Source organism: Erinaceus europaeus, chromosome 14 (assembly GCF_950295315.1).
Source record: "Erinaceus europaeus chromosome 14, mEriEur2.1, whole genome shotgun sequence".
Taxonomy (NCBI): Eukaryota; Metazoa; Chordata; class Mammalia; order Eulipotyphla; family Erinaceidae; genus Erinaceus; species Erinaceus europaeus.
In genome coordinates, this window is record NC_080175.1 from 10,292,773 (window position 1) to 10,314,291 (window position 21,519).

The 21,519-nt window shown below is 45.6% G+C and overlaps 1 protein-coding gene across 1 annotated transcript in view; it reads left to right on the forward strand.

Annotated features, from left to right (window-relative positions):
* Positions 1-20,372: 20,372 nt before the first annotated feature.
* The window catches only part of PDZD8 (PDZ domain containing 8), a 72,949-nt gene continuing 71,802 nt past the window's right edge, over positions 20,373-21,519 (forward strand). Inside the window, exon 1 of the mRNA XM_007518459.2 lies at positions 20,373-21,381. Within this exon, the coding sequence (XP_007518521.2) occupies positions 20,516-21,381 (866 nt within the window). The 5' untranslated portion in view covers positions 20,373-20,515. The remainder of the gene's footprint in view (positions 21,382-21,519) is intronic.

Here is a 21,519-nt window from a genome sequence, read left to right on the forward strand (position 1 = left end):
GCCTACTAGCTATCTACAAAATGGAGGACCCCCACCCCCCAACACTTCATCTGCACTATTCCAGCCTTTAGGTCCATGATTGGCCAACAATTTGTTTGGCTCTGTATGTTAACTCTCTTTTCAGCCACCAGGTTCCAGATGCTAACAGGAGAAATAAGTGGTGGCACACTGGTTGAGTGCACATGTTATAATGCGCAAGGACTGGGGTTTGAGCCCCCATCCCTACCTGTTTTTGGAGTGGTGAAGCAATGCTGCAGGTGTCTTTCTTTCTCTCTCCCTCTCTAGCACCCCTTTTCTCTCATTTTCTGACTGTATCTCTATCCCATAAGAGAGAGGGAGAAATAGGTGTAGAAAAGGTGATTAGGAAGTGCTCTTGGCTGGAGTGAGAAAAAAAAAAAAAAAAGGAGAATCACTGACTATTAAGAGACATGCAGTTTCTTTTTAGGATGCAGAAAATTTTCTAAAATTAGGCTATGGTGAGGGCTATGGTGAATATATTAAAAGGGAACCAACTGTACATTCTGAGCACATTTAATGTTATATAGACATCTCGACAAGGCTGTTAGAGATCTCTGAAAGATAGTCATTCAAATGCTCTCAGTATCTGTACAGCACTACACCAGGTCCAAGCCCTGTTAGTACCTTTTCAACTTGCAGTAATCTTGTAAAACTCACTGATCTCCAGGGGTAAAATGAAGCAAGCAGATGTTTTGTAATTAGAGGGTACAAGTATTCTAAATCAGCTATCAGGCTTTTACCCAATAGGAAAGGTAGGTCAGCAGGTGTTGTTTTGCAAGATCTTGTAACCTAACACTTTAACACTTGCCTATTAACTGTTTGCTTAGTGTTAACAAGACTTGTTTCCGGGATTATTTTATTGGGGGTGGGGTGGGGAAAGAGTGCTGAGGAAAAAGCAGAAACTGCTCAGCAAGGAGGACATTAAAGTTTCTCTTGATATTGTTGATTGTTTAGTCACAGAATGAAACAAGTTACAAGAAAGGTGAATTTTCAGAGGCTTTAAGTCAGGCATAGGAATGCAGACACAAGCTTCCCTTTTGGACCAAACACACTGCTCCCCTCCTCCCCTCCACATTCCAACCTCCTGAGGCAACAGGAAAGAATAGAGCCACCCACTTAAACACTAAAGATCCTAAAACAAGATTTTTGTCCCTTATTTTGCTCTTTGCCGCAGGTTGGTTTGCTGTCTCAGGAGAGTCCATATCTTGAGATCAATCTGGATATATGTTTGTTGCTTTACCAGGATATTTGGAAATACTTTTGAAATGTCGATATGACATAAATTCCTCCTCCGTTGAGGGTTGCCTGTGTTTATCTACAGCTTCTAAGTTAAGATCAGCTGGCAACCCCCTGACAGGGTGGAAAAATAGTCAGTTCAGGGTTTATATCTTCCCTAGTCTTATCTTGCTAGTCATTCTTTCTGGCTGAGTTTTCAGCACCAAATCAGAAATCAAATGAAGTTGGCTCCTTTTTCTATACCTGATGTGATCATTTATTTTAGTTAGCAGGTGGAAGGGATCAGAAAGCCGAGGTGTCATGTGGCCATCGGGTCAGAATACAGGTGCCCCTGGTTTAGAAAACTTTCCTTCCACATGGCAGCTATGTGGCTTTGTGCAAGCTGCCAAGCTTCCGTTCCATCTCTGTAAAAAAGGAAATCCATAGTTGCTTCTTTTGATTTGAGGACTTGTAGGGTACCACTAATGGCACCATTTACTGGGCTGAGCAGTGGCATACCCAGTAGAGCACACATGTTTCCAAATGCGAGAACCAGGGTTCAAAACCCCAGTCTTTACCTGAAGTAGGGAAGCTTCACGAGCAGTGCTGCATGTTCCTCCATTTTTATTTATTTATTTTTTTATTTTCCTTTTTGTTGCCCTTGTTTTATTGTTGTTGTTATTACTGTTATTATTGTTGATGTCATTGAGAGGAAGGGAAGACAGAGAGGGAGAGCAAAAGAGAGACACCTGCAGACCTGCTTCACCATTTGTGAAGCAACCCCCCCCTGCAGGGGGGGAGCGGGGGGGGGGGGGGGGGGGGGGCGGGGCTGGAACCGGGATCCTTACTCTGGTCCTTGCACTTTGCACCACATATGCTTAACCCGATGCGCTACTGCCTGACCCCCTCCTTCTTCTTTCTTTTCCTTTTCTCTCCCCCCTTCTCTATCTCTCTCTGTATAATAAAGAAAGAAAGAAAGAAGCTCCTGGGAGCAGAAGTTGTCATGTAGGCACCATGCCACAGCAATAGCCCTAGTGAAAAAAAATTGCACCACTGATTTATTTATTTAAATTTTTGGTGGACTTGGGACCTCCCACAGCTGTGGACTCACTCTGGACTACTTTTTTTTTTTTTTTTCAATTTACAGAGAATGGAAGAGGTAAGAGAAGGAGGGACCCAGCAGCACTGAAGCTTCCTCTACTGCTACCCCTCCCCTCATGTAGTATTGGGGCTCAGATCTGTGTCACACCTATGGAAGCACAGACACCCTACCCAGTGAGCTACCTGTTTAGTCCAGTAGCTGATAGTCAATATAGCTTGATTTTTTCCCCCCTCAAGTCTTAAACAACTTAAAAAGCATTGGGGGTAGGGGTAGACAGATTCTCCTGCCTGAGGCTTTGAAGTCCCAGGTTCAATCCCCCATACCACCACAAGCCAGAGCTGAGCAGTGCCCAGGTTAAAAAAAAAAAAGTGTTGGCATTTTCTGCAGACCAGTATCTTATCCTCCTTTTCACTAGTCTTCTGACTTTAGTATGTTTGTTAAACTACTGGGCAAAGTACTACCCTGCTGATCTGCCACCAGTCAGAAAATAATCAAAACATGGGATCCTCAGGATCCTCAAGTATTTTGCTACTTAGTGGTTATGCCTCCACTGTTACTTGAGCAAAAAAAAAAAAAAAAAAAAACTAGACTGAGGAATGTGTGGGCCCAGATGAAGGGTCACATTCTTAGACCTCATTCCTCCATGCTTGGTGGGTAGAGAGGGCAGGCAAGCGAGAGAGTGATTGTGGATCTGCCCAGCTCACAATTCCCTTCGAAGATCCAATTCATCCCACGATCCTTGGGCAAGAATAAAAGTCCTTGTTCATCAAATCGATGGGGTTTATAGTCAACAATATTTATACCCCTTTCCTATATTAGGGAGCTACTCTCTTCCTTGATCCAGCTTTCTGGTCCTTTTCCCAGCCATGACATCATCTCCCCAGACAATAATTAGGATCCACCTGCATATCAGATTTCAGGCTCAGGCAAACAACAAAACAAAACAAAGCACTAGTATAGCTTCAGGCCCTTTGAAATATAACTAAAATATGCCTACTAGCTATCTACAAAATGGAGGACCACCCCCTAACACTACACCTGCACTATTCCAGCCTTTAGGCCCGTGATTGGTCAACAATATGTTTGGCTTTGTATGTTAACTCTCTTTTCAGCCAACAGGTTCCAGATGCTAGCAGAATGCGACCAGACTTCCCTGGACAGACAACCCCACCAATGTGCCTTGGAGCTCCACTTCCTCAGAGCCCCACCCCACTAGGGAAAGAGAGAGAGGCAGGCTGGGAGTATGGATCGACCTATCAATGCCCATGTTCAGCAGGGAAGCAATTACAGAAACCAGACCTTCAACCTTCTGCATCCCACAATGATCTTGGGTCCATACTCCCAGAGGGTTAAAGAATAGGAAAGCTGGGGGTCGGGCAGTGGTGCAGTGGGTTAAGCACATGTGGTGCAAAGCGCAATGACCGGCCAGGGATTCCGAGCCCCCGGCTCCCCACCTGCAGGGGAGTCGCTTCACAGGCAGTGAAGCGGGTCTGCAGGTGTCTGTCTTTCTCTCCCCCTCTCTGTCTTCCCCTCCTCTCTCCATTTCTCTCTGTCTTATCCAACAACGAACAACATCAACAATGGTAATAATAATAACCACAAGAAGGCTACAACAACAAGGGCAACAAAAAAGGGGGAAAAAATGGCTTCCAGGATTGGTGGATTCATGGTGCAGACACCGAGCCCAGTAATAACCCTGGAGGAAAAAAAAAAAAAAAAGGAGAGCTATCAGGGGAGGGATGGGATATGGAGGTCTGGTGGTAGGAATTGTGTGAAGTTGTACCCCTCTTATCCTATGGTTTTTGTCAATGTTTCCTTTTTATAAATAAAAAAATTTTTTTTTTAAAGAAAGAAAGAGGTCATATTAACAGTAAAAAAAAAAAAGTCCTTGTTATACACAATTATTCCAGGTGACTTACCAGTTAACTATGCAGGGAATGTCTTTCCATACTGTCCTTAGACCTGGGTAAGAGAACCATACACCCCTGTACTAGGAAACTACGTTTTCTCTTACACACACACACACACACACACACACACACACACACACACACACACACACATATTAAGGGAGCATGTGAGCTCCTCTTTGACTTTGGATCTGCTGGGAAATATCACCCTAAGTATCCCTCTTGGGACCAGTATAAAGACTACAGGGTTCAAATGCCAGGAAGGGCTATGGGTTGCTGCTAGCAGCATCAGAGAGGAGCACTGCTTCAGAAAGCAGGGGGAATTAGGGAAGGAACGCTTAGCAGCGAAAGAAAGAAAGAAAGAAAGAAAGAAAGAAAGAAAGAAAGAAAGAAAGAAAGAAAGAGAAAGGAAGAAAGGAAGAAAGCACCTTGTCCCCTCCTTCCTCTCAGCATGAATCAAAGAGTTTTGAGAGCACAGTATCCTTCCTTCTAAAGCTGAAGCACTTTTTTAAAAGAAGTTTAAAAAAAAATGAAGTGTTGCTAAGTGAGATAAGTCAGAATGAGAAGGGTAAATATGGGATGATCTCACTCATAGACAGAAGTTGAAAAACAAGAACAGATGGGAAAACACAGAGCAGACTTGGACTGGAGTCCTGGCATATTGCACCAAAGTAAAAGACTCCAGGTTGGGGAGGGAGGGCTCTAGTCCTGGAACATGATGGCAGAGGAGGACTCAGAGGGGGATGAATTGTTATGTGGAAAACAGAGATGTTACACATGTACCAACTATTGAATTTTACTGTCGATTGTAAACCATTAACCCCCCAATAAAGAAATTGTAAAAAAAAGTTTCATTTGAGAACTGGCTTATGTATCATAGTAAGTAAAAAATAAAAAACATGGAATGATTCTGTCTTGTGGAGTTTACTCTGGCATGTGCCTATGAACTGCAGAACCAGAAAGAACTTTGCTGTGAGGAGATTCTTGAGGCTTCTGAAAGGTAGAAGGAGCTTCAATATCCTCCAATTCTGACCTCAACATTTTAAAATATATATATATATTTATTTATTCCCTTTTGTTGCCCTTGTTTTATTGTTGTGATTATTATTGTTGTTGTTATTGATGTCGTCGTTGTTGGAAAGGACAGAGAGAAATGGAGAGAGGAGGGGAGGATAGAGAGGGGTGAGAAAGATAGACCCCTGCACCACCTGTGAAACGACTTCCCTGCAATGACTCCCCTGCAGGTGGGGAGCCGGAGGCACAAACCTTACATTGGCTGGTCCTTGCTTCACACCACCTGCGCTTAACCTGCTGTACTACCGCCCAGACTCCCAGACCTCAACATTTTTATAACAGAAGATCTTCCAAGGATAAGTCCAATCTGAAAGAGTTTTTTTTTAATTCTATTGCATATAAATTAATACCACAAAGCCAGATACTTAACAGGACCAGGAAGGCTGGGTCATCTCTGGCCCACTGATCTTTTGTCTGTTTTCAATCATGGAAGTTTCTATAAACTCCCTGTGGGGAAGTGAATAGGTAAAGCCATCTGCCCAAACCGAAAAGGCCTGCTCAGATATTTGTAGCGTTTTTGCTCCAGATGTGTTTTCCTGCTGCATCCCTGGACTTCAATGCTCCAATCCCCTGCATTAGGGAACTCAACTGAAGTACTTGGCAGCCTTCTCCAGGATCTCCACCACCGCCTCCAGCCAAGTCCGAGGCTGAGTCTTGCTTGCTGAAGCATTTTTTACCTTTTGTATTGCACTTGTCATATCTAGCATTGTCACCAAAAAAAATGTACATGGGCACTGCATAATAACATAATGTGTATATTATATATTACTATGTAATGTATAATGTTATAGCAGCATATAATATACACTATAATATACATATAACGCTAAACAATTCATATTATTCTTGATATATTTGTAAGCCTAAAGATGACAAAGGAGTGTGATCCAATTACTTCTGTTGGGAACTAAGTTGAGACTGAATAAGCTGAAATTATAAAATAGTTTTAATTATGTAAAAAGAGGACTTATTAAGATTTCATTCTACTTTCGAAAGTTTAGATGAAAATTTCAGCTTCACCTAGGAGTTTATGATGTTTTATTCATTTATGATTCCTTTAAAATCTTTTATTTATTTATTGAATAGAGACAGACATCAAGAGATAATGGGAAGATAGAGAGAGAGAGAGAAAGAAAATGCTAAAATGCTGTAAAAATCAGTTTTCTTCTAAAATACTCTTTTTTGTTCCCCACTAGGCTTATCACTGAAGTTTAGTACCTGCAGCACTTCCACTCCCAGTGGCCTTTTTTCTCTTCCTCTTCCTCTCTTTCTTCTTTTTCCTTTCCTTCTTTTTATTTTTTCTTTGGTGGCAGATGAGAGACAGACTTCGAGGGAAGGAGTGACAGAAAGGAGAGACACCTATAACACTGTTGCACTGCTCATGAAGCTTATCCCCCCTCCCCCGACAGCTGGAGACTAGGGACTTGAACCCAGGTCCTTGTGCATGACGACATGCACTCTACGAGATGAGTCACTCCCTGGCCCCTGTTTTTATCTTTTATAGTCATTTTTTATTTACATGTTTGATGAAACCATTCAAATTTGATGCTCTTGGAATGTAATTACATGCTCTGGGGCCATTATTGTCAGTGGCACATAAATTTTGTGTACATTTAGTTATGATTACATAATTAGTAATTTTTCTGACATGAAAGCAAGCCATAAGTTTCATGGATATGTGATAATTTAGAAAGTTTGCCATTATTTTGTCACCCATCCAAATGTTTCTGAATCATCGTTTGCACAGGCTCAACCAAAACCAAATATGCAGTTCCCTTTGATAGTGTGCCAACTTTTGTCCATATAAAAAGTATGGCTTACCAATTTTTTTCTTTTATCATTTTATTAGGGGACTAATGGCATACACATTTGACACACAGCTACAGCCTCTCATCTCTCCATGCTTGGTGTCTGAAAAGGATTTAAGTTGGTTTACTTTTGTTAGTTTTTTATTATTTAATTAACTAATTTACTTGTTTTGGATTGAGACATAGAGAAGTTGAGAGGGAAAGGAGGTGATAGACAGGTTTACTGATTTAAAAAACTGCCTGGTGTATTGCACCAAAGTAAAAGACTCTGGGGTGGGGGGGGGGGGGCAGTTCAAATCCTGAAACAGGAAGGCAGAGGACCTAGTAGTATTTGTGTTGTTATGTGGGAAACTGAGAAATGTTATGCATTTACAGACTATTGTATTTATTATTGACTATGAAGCATCAGTCCCTAAATAAGGAAATAAAAAATGTCATTATAAAGTCATGTATAGAAAATGAAGACAGTTTATATTTAACAGCTTGATCTATCCTTTTTTTTTTCAGGTATAAGCTAAAAAACAGAGAGGGAAAAGTAGAAAAGGGGGAGAGAGGGCCTGAGTGGTGACCCTATGTGGGTAAGCACAAACATTAGCATGCATAAGGACCTAGGTTCAAGCCCCTGGTCCTCACCTACAGGATGGCGCTTCACAACTAGTGAAACAATGATGCAGTTGTCTTTTTCTCACTCCCTATCTCCCCCTACTCTGTCAGTTTCTATCTCTATCCAAAATAGATAAATATTTTTTAAAAAGATAGATAAAGGGGAGAAGAGATACCACAGCACCAATTCCCTGCTCTTGAAGCTTCTCCTTTGCATGATGCTCCCTTCATTGCCTAGCTGGGGACTTGAACCAGTGTCTTTGTGCATAGGAAAGTGTGCATTCTACTAGGTGACCTATCTCCCCACCCCTTGTTGTATATATTTTAAGCCATTTAAATCACTTCTGTTCTAGCCTTGAATCTACATATTTTAATGATGAAACTGATAGTTGTTTTTGCTTGGATGGTTGTTTTTTTTTTAAAAATATATATATATTTTAAATTTTTTATTATTAGAGACAGAGAGGAATTGAAAGGGAGGGGGAGGTAGAGAGACAGAGAGGCACCTGCAGTCCTACTTCACCACTCATGAAGCTTTCCCCCTGCAGGTGGGGACCAGGGCCTGGAACCTGCATCCTTGCGCACTGTAATGTATGTGCTTAACCTGGTGTGCCACCACCTGGCCCCGGTTTTTTCTTTTTTTAATATTTATTTGTTTATTCCCTTTTGTTGCCCTTGTTGTTGTTTTTTTATTGTTGTAGTTATTATTGTTGTTATTGATGTCATTGTTGTTGGATAAGACAGAGAGAAATGGAGAGAGGAGGGGAAGACAGAGGGGGAGAGAAAGAGACATCTGCAGACCTGCTTCACCACCTGTGAAGTAATGCCCCTGCAGGTGGGGAGCTGGGGGCTCAAACCAGGATCCTTACTCCAGTCCTTTCACTGTGCACCATGTGTGCTTAACCCACTGTGCTACCGCCCAACTCCCCTGCTGTTTTTTTTCTTTTGTCTCCACTCAGGGCACAGTGCCAGCACTATGAATCCATTGGTCCTGGAAGCCATTTTCTTCTTTTGTTTTTAAATTTTATTCAATAGGACAGAGAGAAATTGAGAGGGGGGAGGGAGATAGAGAGGAAGAGAGAAAGATACTTGCAGACCTGCTTTACCATCCTCCCTGCAGGTGGGGAGTGAGTGCTCAAACCCGGATCCTTGCACAAGTCCTTGCGCATAGTACCATGTGTGCTTAATCCAGCGAGCCACCAGCCAGCCCCTGGCCTGATAGTTCTTTATCTAAAATGCAATTCTTGATGTTCGGTATATACTGTTTTATGCCAAGTACTTTTATATTAAGTGCTTTTATATTAAATACTTCAATGTATCTCATGGGATGTTGGGTAGTATGCCATCTCCCCCTGGCTTCTGCTTAACCATATGCCTATATAGGGATTGATTTGATCCCATTCAAAGCTTTGGTCTATTTACATAAATCACTTTTACATTTACATAAAGCACCACACTCCCTCCAGGGCATTGGTGGTTTAGTGATAGAATTCTCACCTGTTCCGCCCCTCTCCTTGTCACACCCTGATCTTCCACCAGTCACTTTTCGCTCCACCCTCTCTATGTCACATCCTGTTTCCACCCTACTTGGAGAGTATAAAAACAGTTGCTCTTCTGATTAAAGACACTTGGAAATTGCTTTCTGGCTCCAAGGGTTCCAGAGTGTATCTCCTGCGAAGTTAGTGCGGCACGAGTTCCTGATCCCTCTCCCATGTAGCAGCCTTGATCGGCTCCAGTTGAGTTCTCTCCAACCCAGAGAGCACTAGCTAGGGAAGAAGCACCCTCAGGCTATCCAGGCAATGGGAGAGAAAGTGAGGAGAGATCAGAGCACTTCTCCATCATGTGAGTGCTATGTGAAGTGCTTCCATCATGTGAAGGAGCCCGGGGAGCCAGAAGCATGCAGAAAATATCTCTACCTGCTCTGCCACCTCTCTGGCCACAGTCTATGAAGTTCTTCCTGCATAGTACCTTACTTCATCCTCCCAGTAACTCTATGCTAAGGGTAATTTTACTGGTGTCACTTGACAGAGTGGAAACTGACTTCAGGAGTGAACAGGACTTGCTTAGGGTCATACAACTCAGAAATCCTGGAGCTGGAATCTGACCCCAGAGACTGGAGTAGCTTCTGGATAGGACACTTCTAGAGAGCTGGCCTTGGCTCTTGGGGAACATAAGTATAGGAAAGGAAGTGTGCAAGGGCAGAGTAGGGGGGGAGGTGACCAAAGGACAAACCCCCAGCAACTGCAATCAGACCTGTGGTCTGACATCCCCAAGCACCAATGTCTGATGGGCAAGGAGGAATATTCCTGGTGTTGGTATATCATTTCAACCTTGGCCAGGTCAGAAAAAAATTTCCCACTTACAGTATCATTCTTGAATACTCAAGTCATTTAACAGGTAAATTCAGAGGACTGAATCCTCTGTCCTTCCTCTCTCTCCATCTTTCTTTCTTCTTTTCTTTCTTTCTTTCTTCCCTCCAATTCTTCTGGATCTTACTGCACCATAATCAAAGTGTTAGCTACATGGGAGTTTCTTTCTGGAAATTCTAGGGGAGACTCCATCTCTTTGCCTTCTCCAGTTGCTAGACGCTGCCTATATTCCTTGTTCCTGGCTCTCTTCCACCTTTAAAACTTACATCCTTCTCACTTTCCCTTCTGTCTCCCTCTTCCACTTAGAAAAGATTGATTTACTTTATTATGAGAGAGCGGTGATGAAAGTATCACTCAGTTCTGGGATAAGGTGGTACCAGGGATTGAGCCTGCTGCCTCCAGGGCCTCAGGTATGCAAATTGCTATTCTAACAGGTTGAGTTATCTCCCTGACCCCTCCCTCTTCCACTTTTAAAGGTTCTTGTGATTCCACTGGGCAGAACTAAATAACTTAAAATAATTTTCCAGTTTAAAAGTTTTCAATTCTTTTAATTTTTTACTTAAGCACTGCTGAACTCTGGTTTGTGGTGTTCCTGGTGGTTGGATCTGGGACCTTTGGTGTCTCAGGCATGAAAGTCTTTTTGCACAACCATTAGGCTACCTTCCCAGCCCTAATTTTCCTTTCTTAATTCAACTGATCATCAGACTTAACTTTATTAGCAAAATTAGTTATCTTTTAATATATCATAGAACATAATCATAGGTTCTGGAAATTAGCATCTAGACGTCTTTGGAGACCGATGTTCTCTCCTTCACCAAAATCATTGCTGATCAGACATGTGCTTTAGAGGAGATAGGGCATATTGAGGATGGTATGGCTGTAGACAAAAAGTAAATATTAATAGTGGCCTGGGAAGTGACACCATGGATAAAGTGAGGGACTTGAAAGTTTGTGGTCTCAAATTCAATCTCTGGGATTGCAAGTGTGAGGGTGATGCCCTGGTTTTCACTCTCTCTCAATAAAATTAAGTTTTCAAGAAGAGGAAAGGTAAATAAAGTCCTGACCTCAACAGTTATGCTGACCTCTAGACAGGACATCTAGATCCACCGGTAGATCCTGATGACTTACCCTTTTCAAGTCCCTTCTTGCTACAACCTGCAAGTGCCCCTCACAGACGCTATTTCTGCTTTGCTGGGGAAGCACAGCCAAATGCAGTGCCTGCTCTGCCAGTTGAAAGGCCAGCCTGTCAAGGCCAGCTCTCCCTTGTCCTTGTCCTCTTCAAACAAGTGTCTCAGTTTCAACTGGGGGATTAAAGGAGTTTTAGTGAAAGTGGAGAGTGTGTCATGTAAGTTATAGAATTCATTTGATGAGTTACCAGTTCAGCAACTTCTTTGTCCAAGGCCTGCACTGAGGACTAGGAAACACTGTGGTTTTCAAGATGGGCATTGCACAACTGCACATAAAAAAGCATGAGGAAAATTGCATCAGGATTGCACTTGACTGCTAGTAACAGAGACCTGAGAAACAGTAGCTTGACAGAGCAAAGGACGCTCTTCCATAATGTAAAGTAAATCCAGAGGTGAGGATTGCAGCCTCACCCTAATCCATCCACAAGCTTCGACTTTTGTGTTTCTGTTTAACAATCTTTAGTGTGTGGTATCTGTACTTGAGTTTGCTACATGATTACAAGAGGGCCACTGTAGCTCCTGCCACCACATCTGTATCCCAGGAAGAAGAGAGAAAAGCAAGAGGGGGAGAAAGAAGAAGGAAGGAATAAATTAAGGGTGTAAATGGAGCTTCTGCTTATACCTCATTGAGCAGTCTTAGCTGCAAAGCTGGCTGGGAAATACCTCCCTCTCTCTCCCTCTCTCCCTCCCTCTTCTCTCTCTTTTGAACAATTGGCTACTCTCAGATTCTTCCTTGAGTCATTGAAGAAGCAACCAGCAGTCTCTAGGTATTTTATGGGTCCACTTCACTTCACGGAGCCAAATCTAGACGAGAGTCAGAGATTCCTAGTAAGGACTAAATAGCCTTTAAGGATAGTGTTTGCCTGCAAAAGGAAGAGGGAAAGAGTTTCTGGTGGAAGTAGTGAGTGCAAAAGTGAAGATGAGAGCACCAGCACCGGCAAGGTGCAGGAGGATTCACTGGAGTTGGAGCAGGCTGGAGTACAGCCATGAGCAGGGAGACTGCAGGAATGGAGCAGATGAGACAGGCAAGGACCAGATGGTGAGTGGCCTCAGGGGCTCACTCAGACCTCACGGCAGAGCTAGCAGTTTACCCATAAGCCTATGGGGAGCTGTTGGAAGATTTCAAGTTGGGAGTCATTGAGCTTGGCTTCACTGCAGACTGGTGAACAGAGTGAGCAGAAGAGAGTAAGGGGGCGGGGGAGCCAATGAGAAGGCAACGGTGGGAACTTGGGCGTAAGATGACAAAGATCCAGCCTAGAGCAGCATTCAAAGACAGGGAACAACAGAAGGGCTTGGAGAACAGATTGGGAAGAATCTAAATATTTTCCTTTAAAAACAAAAAACAAAGAAAAGAAAAACAACAAGGGCAACAAAAGGGAATAATAATAATAAAAAAGATTGATTTTATTTATTTCACCACAGAGAGAACTAGAGCATACCCTGGCATATGTCAGGAATTGAACTCAGGACCTGTCATTACAAGACCTTCTCTTTTAATTCCAGAATTCCTTCACTGCACCACCTTCCAGACCACAGGGAATATTAAATGTTGAAGAAAGGTTGATTTGTTTCATGAAAATGCGATTAGACATGTCTGTCTTGGTAAATATGGGCTGCTGTCCCAAAACACCGTGGCTCATTACTATAAACAGACCTTTGTTTCTCACCGTCTTGAACCAGGAAGGCAGAGATTAGGGCACCTAAAGGGCCTCTTAAGGGCCTCACGTTGTAGGAGGGTCCCCTTTGCTCAGGTATCATTGGTTACGGGGGCAGGAGGCTCCGCAGGACCCCACTTCTTAAGGCGTCAAGCTGGGAAATGGTTTAGGCATATGAATGAGCAGGCCTGGTGTGTGGGGGAGGGGAGGAGGATGCAGATCCATGAGAACAGAGACCCAGGAAAGAGAGAAAGTTACGTGGCCCTGTGAGAGTTGAGCAAGTGGATCAGCCATCATGCACAAACCTTGCATGCTGAGGCCTGGGTTCGAGCCATGTCACTACATAAAAACAAGAAAGACATAACCAGGCCAGGGAATTTATCCAAAGAACACAAAAACACTAATATGAAGAGACATATGCACCCCTATGTCTATAGCTGCATTATTCACAGTAACCAAAGAGTGGAAGCAGCCTAAATGCCCACTGACAGATGACTGTCTAAAGAAGTTACGGGATATTATTATTCCATGGAACACGCCTCTGCAATCAAAAAAGACCACATGGTGCCCTTGGGGATGAGAATGATAGAGCTGGAGATGATTATGCTTAGCAAAATAAGAAATGAAAGTCTACGAAATGATGCCACTTATATATGGAATCTAGAGAACTGATACACGTGAACTTGCTAGACAAAAACAAAAGCAAACTATTCTAAGACCTGCGAGAACTATGGTAGTTATCTTTGGAAGATGAGAGAGTGAGGACGCAGGACTTTGCTGGTGGATGCTCATGGAACTCTCTACTATAACCTTACACTCTTGTAACCCATTATTAATCACAAATAAAAAAATGAAAAGCGGGGCCCAGGGGTGGTGCACCTGCTTGAGTGCACATGTTACAATGTGTGAGGATCCGGGTTCAATCCCTCCATCACCACATGCATGAGGAAAGCTTTGCAAGTGGTGAAGCAGGACTGCAGGTGTCTCTCTGTCTCTCTCTCTTTAGCTCCCCCTTCCCTCTTGATTTCTGGCTGTTTCTATCCAATAAATAAATATTAAAAAAAAGAAAGAAATGAAAAGACAGGGAAAATAGGAGGGGAAGACAGGGGGAGAGAAAGACAGACACCTGCAGACCTGCTTCACCGCTTGTGAAGTGACTCCCCTGCAGGTGGGGAGCTGGGAGCTTAAATTGGGATCCTTAGGCCGGTCCTTACACTTTGCACCATGTGCACTTAACCCACTGCACTACCACCCAGTCCTCCTATTCCTTTTTTTTTTTTTGTCTCCAGGGTCATAGCTGGGGCTTGGTGCCTGCACTACAAATCCACTGCTCCTGGAGGCCATTTTTTTCCCCCTTCTGTTGGCGTTGTTGTGGTTATTATTGTTGTTGTTATTGCTGTCGTTGTAGGATAGGACAGAGGGAAATCGAAAAGAAAAGAAACGGCAGGGAGACAGTTCAATGGTAGAGAAAAGGACTGCTAGGCCTTAGGACCCAGGCTTCATTCCTGGAACCACATATGTCAGAGCTGAGCGTCTTCTTTAACTGTGTGTCTCTCATAAAAATAAATAAATAAATAAATAAATCTCTTTTTAAGAAAAAGAAAGAAAGAAATGAAATGCCACAAGTGGCAGAGTGGTGTTCTACTTTCTTTCTCTTTTATGCACACAGATACATGCACACAGAGACACACACTGAAAAAAATGACCTTCCGAGCAGTCTCACAGTTCCGGGATTTAGTTCAGTTTCCAAATTTAGCTCAGTTTCTGAACTGCAAGGAAGGACAGTGGCAATTGGAACCTCAAATGGATGGTAAGGAGCTCTAAGGTTGTCAAGCGCAGTTAATTAAAGTACAAAGTCAATAAAATTTAGAGCGATTGTTAAGACTCTTCAGAATGGATTGTTGGTTCTTACTCTGAGAAGCGAGAAATAGCCATGGAACAGGAGGTAAGGACAGTAAAAAAGAAGAGGTTCTAGGAGGTAGGACGCTGGGATTCTGATCCAGCCTCTAGCTCTGGCTTGCTGTGTGGTCTGAGAGAAGCCACAGCCACAGGACCTCTCTGGACTTCCTTGCCAAGAGCCTTTCTGCCTCCTGGGCCAGTGCCCACGCATAGAGTGAGCCTGCCACTTCCTTCTCCAGGGTTCTCGAACTGAATTATCGAACCTCATCTTCCTGCTCACTTATTTTCAAAACTTTAGTTGTTTATGAGTTTTCTGTCCATCTCATCGCCATCTCATCACATTTTATTTTTTTATATTATTTTTTCCCTTATTGGGTTAGGGGGAATTAATGGCTTACAGTTGACAGTAAAATACAGTTGTTTGTCCATGTGTAACATTTCTCAGTTTTCCACGTAACACTCTAACCACCCACCTAGCTCCTTCTCCACCATCATGGTCTAAGATCTGAACGCTCTCCCCCTACCATTTTTTGTTTGTTTGTTTTTTCTTTCCCTAAATTGTATACATTCTACTTATCATTTTAAGCTAGTCTCTTACCAGCTCGTGCCTAGATTTTGGCACAGAATTCACTCTCCTTCAGTACAGACTCCACTTGCTGTCTGCTACCAGTTATGTCATAAAATAAATCACACCCACTTGTCCATCTGTCATCTACCCATGGGAGAGAGAGAGTGGGAAAGAGAGAGAGAGAAAATATCTTCCTCAGTCCTGGGTTTCTCAGATGTACAGTCAAATATTTTTCAGCTGAATTCCTGGAATGATCTGATTCACCCTTAACTTGGATCCAGTTTCAATTCAGTTAGCTTGAGGCAAAGTCTATGCTTTGCAGTCAACATCCCCAGTCCCCAAACCAGTTGATCACAATATGCTGGCTACCTGCTGTCTGTTTTTCTTTTTTAAAAAATATTTTATTTATGGGAGTCGGGCTGTAGCGCAGCGGGTTAAGCGCAGGTGGCGCAAAGCACAAGGACCGGCATAAGGATCCCGGTTCGAACCCCGGCTCCCCACCTGCAGGGGAGTCGCTTCACAGGCGGTGAAGCAGGTCTGCAGGTGTCTGTCTTTCTCTCCTCCTCTCTGTCTTCCCCTCCTCTCTCCATTTCTCTCTGTCCTATCCAACAACGATGACAACAACAATAATAACTACAACAATAAAACAACAAGGGCAACAAAAGGGAATAAATAAATAAAATAAATATTTAAAAAAATATTTAAAAAATATATTTTATTTATTAATTAATGAGAGAGGTAGGGAGAGAGAGAAAGAACCAGACACCACTCTGGTACATGTGCTGCCAGGGAATGAACTCCAGACGTCATGCTTGAGAGTCCAGCACCTTATCCATGTGCCACCTCCCAAACCACTGCTGTCTGTTTTTCTAAGATTTATAATTTATTACTTGACTGAGTGAGAAAGAAAGCAAGAGCATCTTCCTGGTAGATGTGGTGCCAGGGACTGAACTTGGGATTTCATGCAAGCAAGTCCTGTACTCTGCCACTGAGCCACACCTCCCAATCACTGGGTATCATCACTTTAGCGGAACTAGTAGGTGAGTGTTGCTTTCACTGGCATACCAAGGGCAAGGACTCTAAAGACTGGAGCACAGCAGATGCTAAAAACTGAAATGACAGTTCAGAAAATGCTCAACCTTGCTATTTGTTCAGCAATCATTCTCGATGTTTCTGGGCTTTCCCTCACATTATGCTGTGTTCGCACCATTTCCAAGTGTATTGATCAAAGACGTTGTTCACCAGCTCTCCATGTTTTTTTAATTTTAATTTTTAAATTGTATTAGTGATTTAATATTGATTTACAAAATTACATGTCAACAGGGGTATAAGTTCACTTCATTCCCACCACCAGGGTTCTGGATCTTCAGTCGTCCCACTGCAAGCCAACACATGGGCCAGCCTCATCTCTGCAACTGTCTACATTTATACGTAATTGCCCCATTTTTCTTCCTGATCCAATCTTCTCTTCCCCTCCAAGCCACTCTAACAACTTTACTACCTCCATATGTCCCTCTCCTTTTTCTCCTCTCTCTCTGGGTACTGATGGAGCTGGAGCTCAGAGCCCTCTAATCTTCTTCCTCCTATCACTTCTCCCCGCTGGGAGTATGGATCAAGGTTGTTTCAGGGTGCCGAAGGTAGGACTTCTGACTTCTGTAACTGCTTCTCTGCTGGATTGTGGGTATTGGAAGGTTGATCCATACTCCCAGCCTGTTTCTATCCTTCCCCAGTGGACCAGAGCTCTGGAGAGGCAAGATTCCAGGATATACTGTTAAGGTCATCTACCCAGAGAAGTCAGGATGGAATCATGGTAGCATTTGAAAATTAGTGTCTGGAAGGTGGCAGGACATAAATTGAGACAAAATGGTTAATAAGTAAGCACCAAAAAGTAGGGATAGAGCAGATGAGATTAGGGATCTTAGGGTAGAAGAAAGCTAGAAAGTCTATCTGAGGCATGTTCCTGGGAGCACACAGTTATAATAGTTTTGCTTGAGTCTGATAGCTAGTCTGAAGTTGGATATAAATATTGTCTGAAAAAAATGGTGTCAGAGTAGAGAAAAGCACACACACACACGTATATTTAGCACTAGAGCCTGTATAACCTCTGAGTCCCTATTGGTTTGAGCTTACAGTTCATGGTTATATCTGGGGAACACTGCAGGCTGTACTCATTTCGAGACCGATCTTCCTTGAGTGTCAGGGCAGCATAGCCCACTCTTCCTTTGGATCCAATTTTCCCCAATTGTTTAAGGATTGAGTGTCATATGTTGAACCCAATCAGAATTAGGTTTTTGGGGTCTGTCTTCTTCCTCTTTTTTTTTTTAACTTTTTAAAAATTTATTCCCTTTTTGGTGCCTTTTTTTTAAAATTGTTGTTGTAGTTATTGTTGTTGCTATTGATGTCGTTGTTGTTGGATAGGACAGAGAGAAATGGAAAGAGGAGGGGAAGACAAAGAGGAGGAGACAAAGACAGACACCTGCAGATCTGCTTCACTGCCTGTGAAGGGACTCCCCTTCAGGTGGAGAACCGGGGTCTCAAACCGGGATCCTTACACAGGTCCTTGCGCTTTGAGCCAAGTGTGCTTAACCCGCCGCGCTACCGCCCGACTCCCAGGGTCAGTCTTCTTTGGGCCTTTCTGCTAGGCTGCCCAGCTAATTTGATCTAAGTCCAATCGATTAGAGAATTTATGATGCGTTCTTAAGGCATTTCAACTGTTAGTGCCAGCTCTCCATGTTCTCAATCTTCCTCACCCAGTCTGGTGACCACATGGATTAAATCAGAGGTTAGCAGAAGGGGTCCTTGCCTCCTGCTAGTTGGTGAGAATGCTAGTCTTCCAGGAACCCCATCTTTCACTGTCCTCCTGCCTCTCCCCTTGAAATGTATCCTTCCCCAAGAAGCCTGTCGAGGAAGTTTAATTTTCATGATGTCATTTCAAATTCATTATAAGGTCAGCTGATAAATAAAACATCTTCTTTCAGAGACCTACTCAGACACATAGATTTTTAGAAATGGGGCCAAATGAATTTCTGTGAACCTGCAGGACATTTTTTTTAAAAAATATTTATTTATTCCCTTTTGTTGCTCTTGTTATATTGTTATAGTTATTACTGTTGTTGTTATTGATGCTGTCGTTGTTGGATAGGACAGAGAGAAATGGAGAGGGGAGGGGAAGACAGAGAGGGAGAGAAAGACACCTTCAGACCTGCTTCACTGCCTGTGAAGCGATTCCCCTGCAGGTGAGGAGCCGGGGCCTCGAACCGGGATCCTTACGCCGGTCCTTGCACTTTGCGCCACCTGCGCTTAACCCGTTGCGCTACCGCCCGACTCCCGACATTTTTTTTTTTTTAATGGTTGCTGAATTTATAGCTTTCCAGGGAATACAATTAAGAGATATGTCTCTATGAACACAATATCACCTCTTGCAGTCATGGGAGCTGCAACAGTGTATAACTGAGACAACAATCTTAAAAATAAATGAATTAAATAGAGGTCAAGAGTTAGAGATGACTACAAAAAGGGTCATTGCCTGGAGCTCCCTCAACTCTGGGAGGGGTTTGGATTTCTGTAGGATGTGGAAGGTGATTTTGACTCTGGATTCTCAGCAGGTGTCTTCTTATATTTTCATAATTAAAATACCTTAACCTTGTCAGTAGTTGAGGAAGCAAGAGGACTTGGTTAGAGCTTGGCTCTCAAGTTCTGTGTTTGCTCCAGCTGAGTTAGAATTGGAGAGGACTCTTGTGTTTTTTTTTTTTTTTTCTTTCTGGAATCACTTTGATCCAAGACAATAAAGACAACTGAAGACTACAGAAGTGACAGGTTTGGGGGCTGACTTTGAAGTGTGGAATATCTGATCCTGTAAGGACAAGGGCAGAACTGTTGTGGAGTCATACGGTTGGAATGATACAAGAATCAAGATGGACAACCTGACTTCATGAACTAGGTCTTTGCTCAAGGTACATCCTGTGCAAAAACAAACAAACAACAACAAAAACAACAACAACCCCCCCTAAAATTCCCTTAAGTCTCTTCTGATCTCTCTTTCCGGATCCCTCTTTCTGTGCATGAGTCGTCCCCTGCCTCCTTGCAACTTTAGCAACAGTGTCAGGTACAGAGCAGCGACCAAAGCTTCAGGATTAGTGCCAGGCACACCAGGCTCCACTGTGTGACCGACCCCAGGCAAGTTCCTCTCCCGACCTGAATCAACGTTCCCATCTGTAAAATGGGTGGAGGCTGTAACTGCCTTGTGTGCGGGTTGACTTTGCCACAACTGGAGGACAAGCCCCTTAGCCCTCTCCCAATCACCTGGCAAAAATCTTCCCTTAACTTTTATATCCTTTGAAATCTCAAGCAAACATCCAAATGGTAAAGTAAGTTGGCCTCTGCTGCTTTTTCCCCAACTCCCTCCTTCCCAGGACCAGGACGGCGGGCTAGGTGGCTCAGCAGTGCGGAGGCCCTGCGGGGGCAGCGAGTGCAGGAGCCGCACAGCTGCACAGGTGACAGACAGGGACCGTGGCCAATGAGGGGCGTGGGCGCGCTCGCAGCTAACGGGACGCCACTCCTCCCGGGGCTCCCGGGCCTGGAAACGCCGGCCCCGGACTCTCCTCCCGCAGCGCGGCCGCAGCTCCACAAGTGACAGCCGAGTGTCGGCGTGAGCCGGGGCGGGACTGCAAGGGCGCCGGAGAGGTGAGAAAGGACCCCGCGGGCGCGCTCCCGCGACACGACTTTCCCCGGCGACGTCGCTGGGAGCGAGCACGCTCCTGACATCACGCTCGGCTCGTCCAATGAGCGGCGGCCTCAGGGAGGCGCCGCCCCGTCCTCCCGCCCCCGCCCCCGCCCCCGCCGCCGCCGCCGGCGCCTGGGCAGCAGCAACCTCGGGGAGCGTCTGGGGAGCCGCGGGCCGCTGCCGGCAGCTGGTGGGGGGCGCCGCGCGGGCGGGAGCCTCGGGACGAAGAGGACCAGGCATCTGCTCGCCGCGATCCCGTCGCCCGATGTCCTCAAGATGGAGGCCACGGGGGCGGCGGCGTGAAGGAGGCGGCGGCGGCGCTGCGGGTGCGGGTGCGGGCGCGGGGGCCCGGGCGGCGCGGGCGGCGCGGGCGGCGGCGGCGGGATGGGGCTGCTGCTCCTGATCCTGGCGTCGGCCGTGCTGGGCTCGTTCCTCACGCTGCTCGCCCAGTTCCTGCTGCTCTACCGCAGGCAGCCCGAGCCGCCGGCCGACGAGGCGGCCCGCGGGGGCGACGGCTTCCGCCACCTCAAGCCGGTGCCGGGCCTGGCCCTGCGGGAGTATCTCTATGGCGGCGGCGGGGCAGAGGAGCCCCCCGAGGGCGGCGCGCCCGAGACCCCCGCCCCGCCGACGCGGGAGACCTGCTATTTCCTCAACGCCACCATCCTGTTCCTGTTCCGGGAGCTGCGGGACACGGCGCTGGCCCGCCGCTGGGTCACCAAGAAGATCAAGGTGGAGTTCGAGGAGCTGCTGCAGACCAAGACGGCCGGGCGGCTGCTGGAGGGGCTGAGCCTGCGCGACGTGTTCCTGGGCGACACGGTGCCCTTCATCAGGACCGTCCGGCTGCTGCGGCCCGTGGCTCCCGCGGCCGGGGCCGGGGCCGGGGGCGGCGGCGAGCCCGACGGCGCGGACGGGGCCGAGGCGCTGCCCGCCGCCTCCCCGGAGGAGCTGGCCTTCGAGGCGGAGGTGGAGTACGGCGGCGGCTTCCACCTGGCCATCGACGTGGACCTGGTGTTCGGCAAGTCGGCCTACCTGTTCGTCAAGCTGTCCCGCGTGGTGGGCCGCCTGCGCTTCGTGCTCACGCGCGTGCCCTTCACCCACTGGTTCTTCTCCTTCGTGGAGGACCCGCTCATCGACTTCGAGGTGCGCTCGCAGTTCGAAGGGCGCCCCATGCCCCAGCTCACCTCCATCATCGTCAACCAGCTCAAGAAGATCATCAAGCGCAAGCACACCCTCCCGAGTTACAAGATCAGGTGCGCGGGGTGGGGGGTGGCTGGGGGGCGCCCCGAGCCGCGGGAGTGTTGGGGCTGGGGGCACTGCCAGCCTGGAGCCCCCCCCCACATCCCACACACCTACTGTGTTGGGGCTGGGGGCACTGCCAGCCTGGAGCC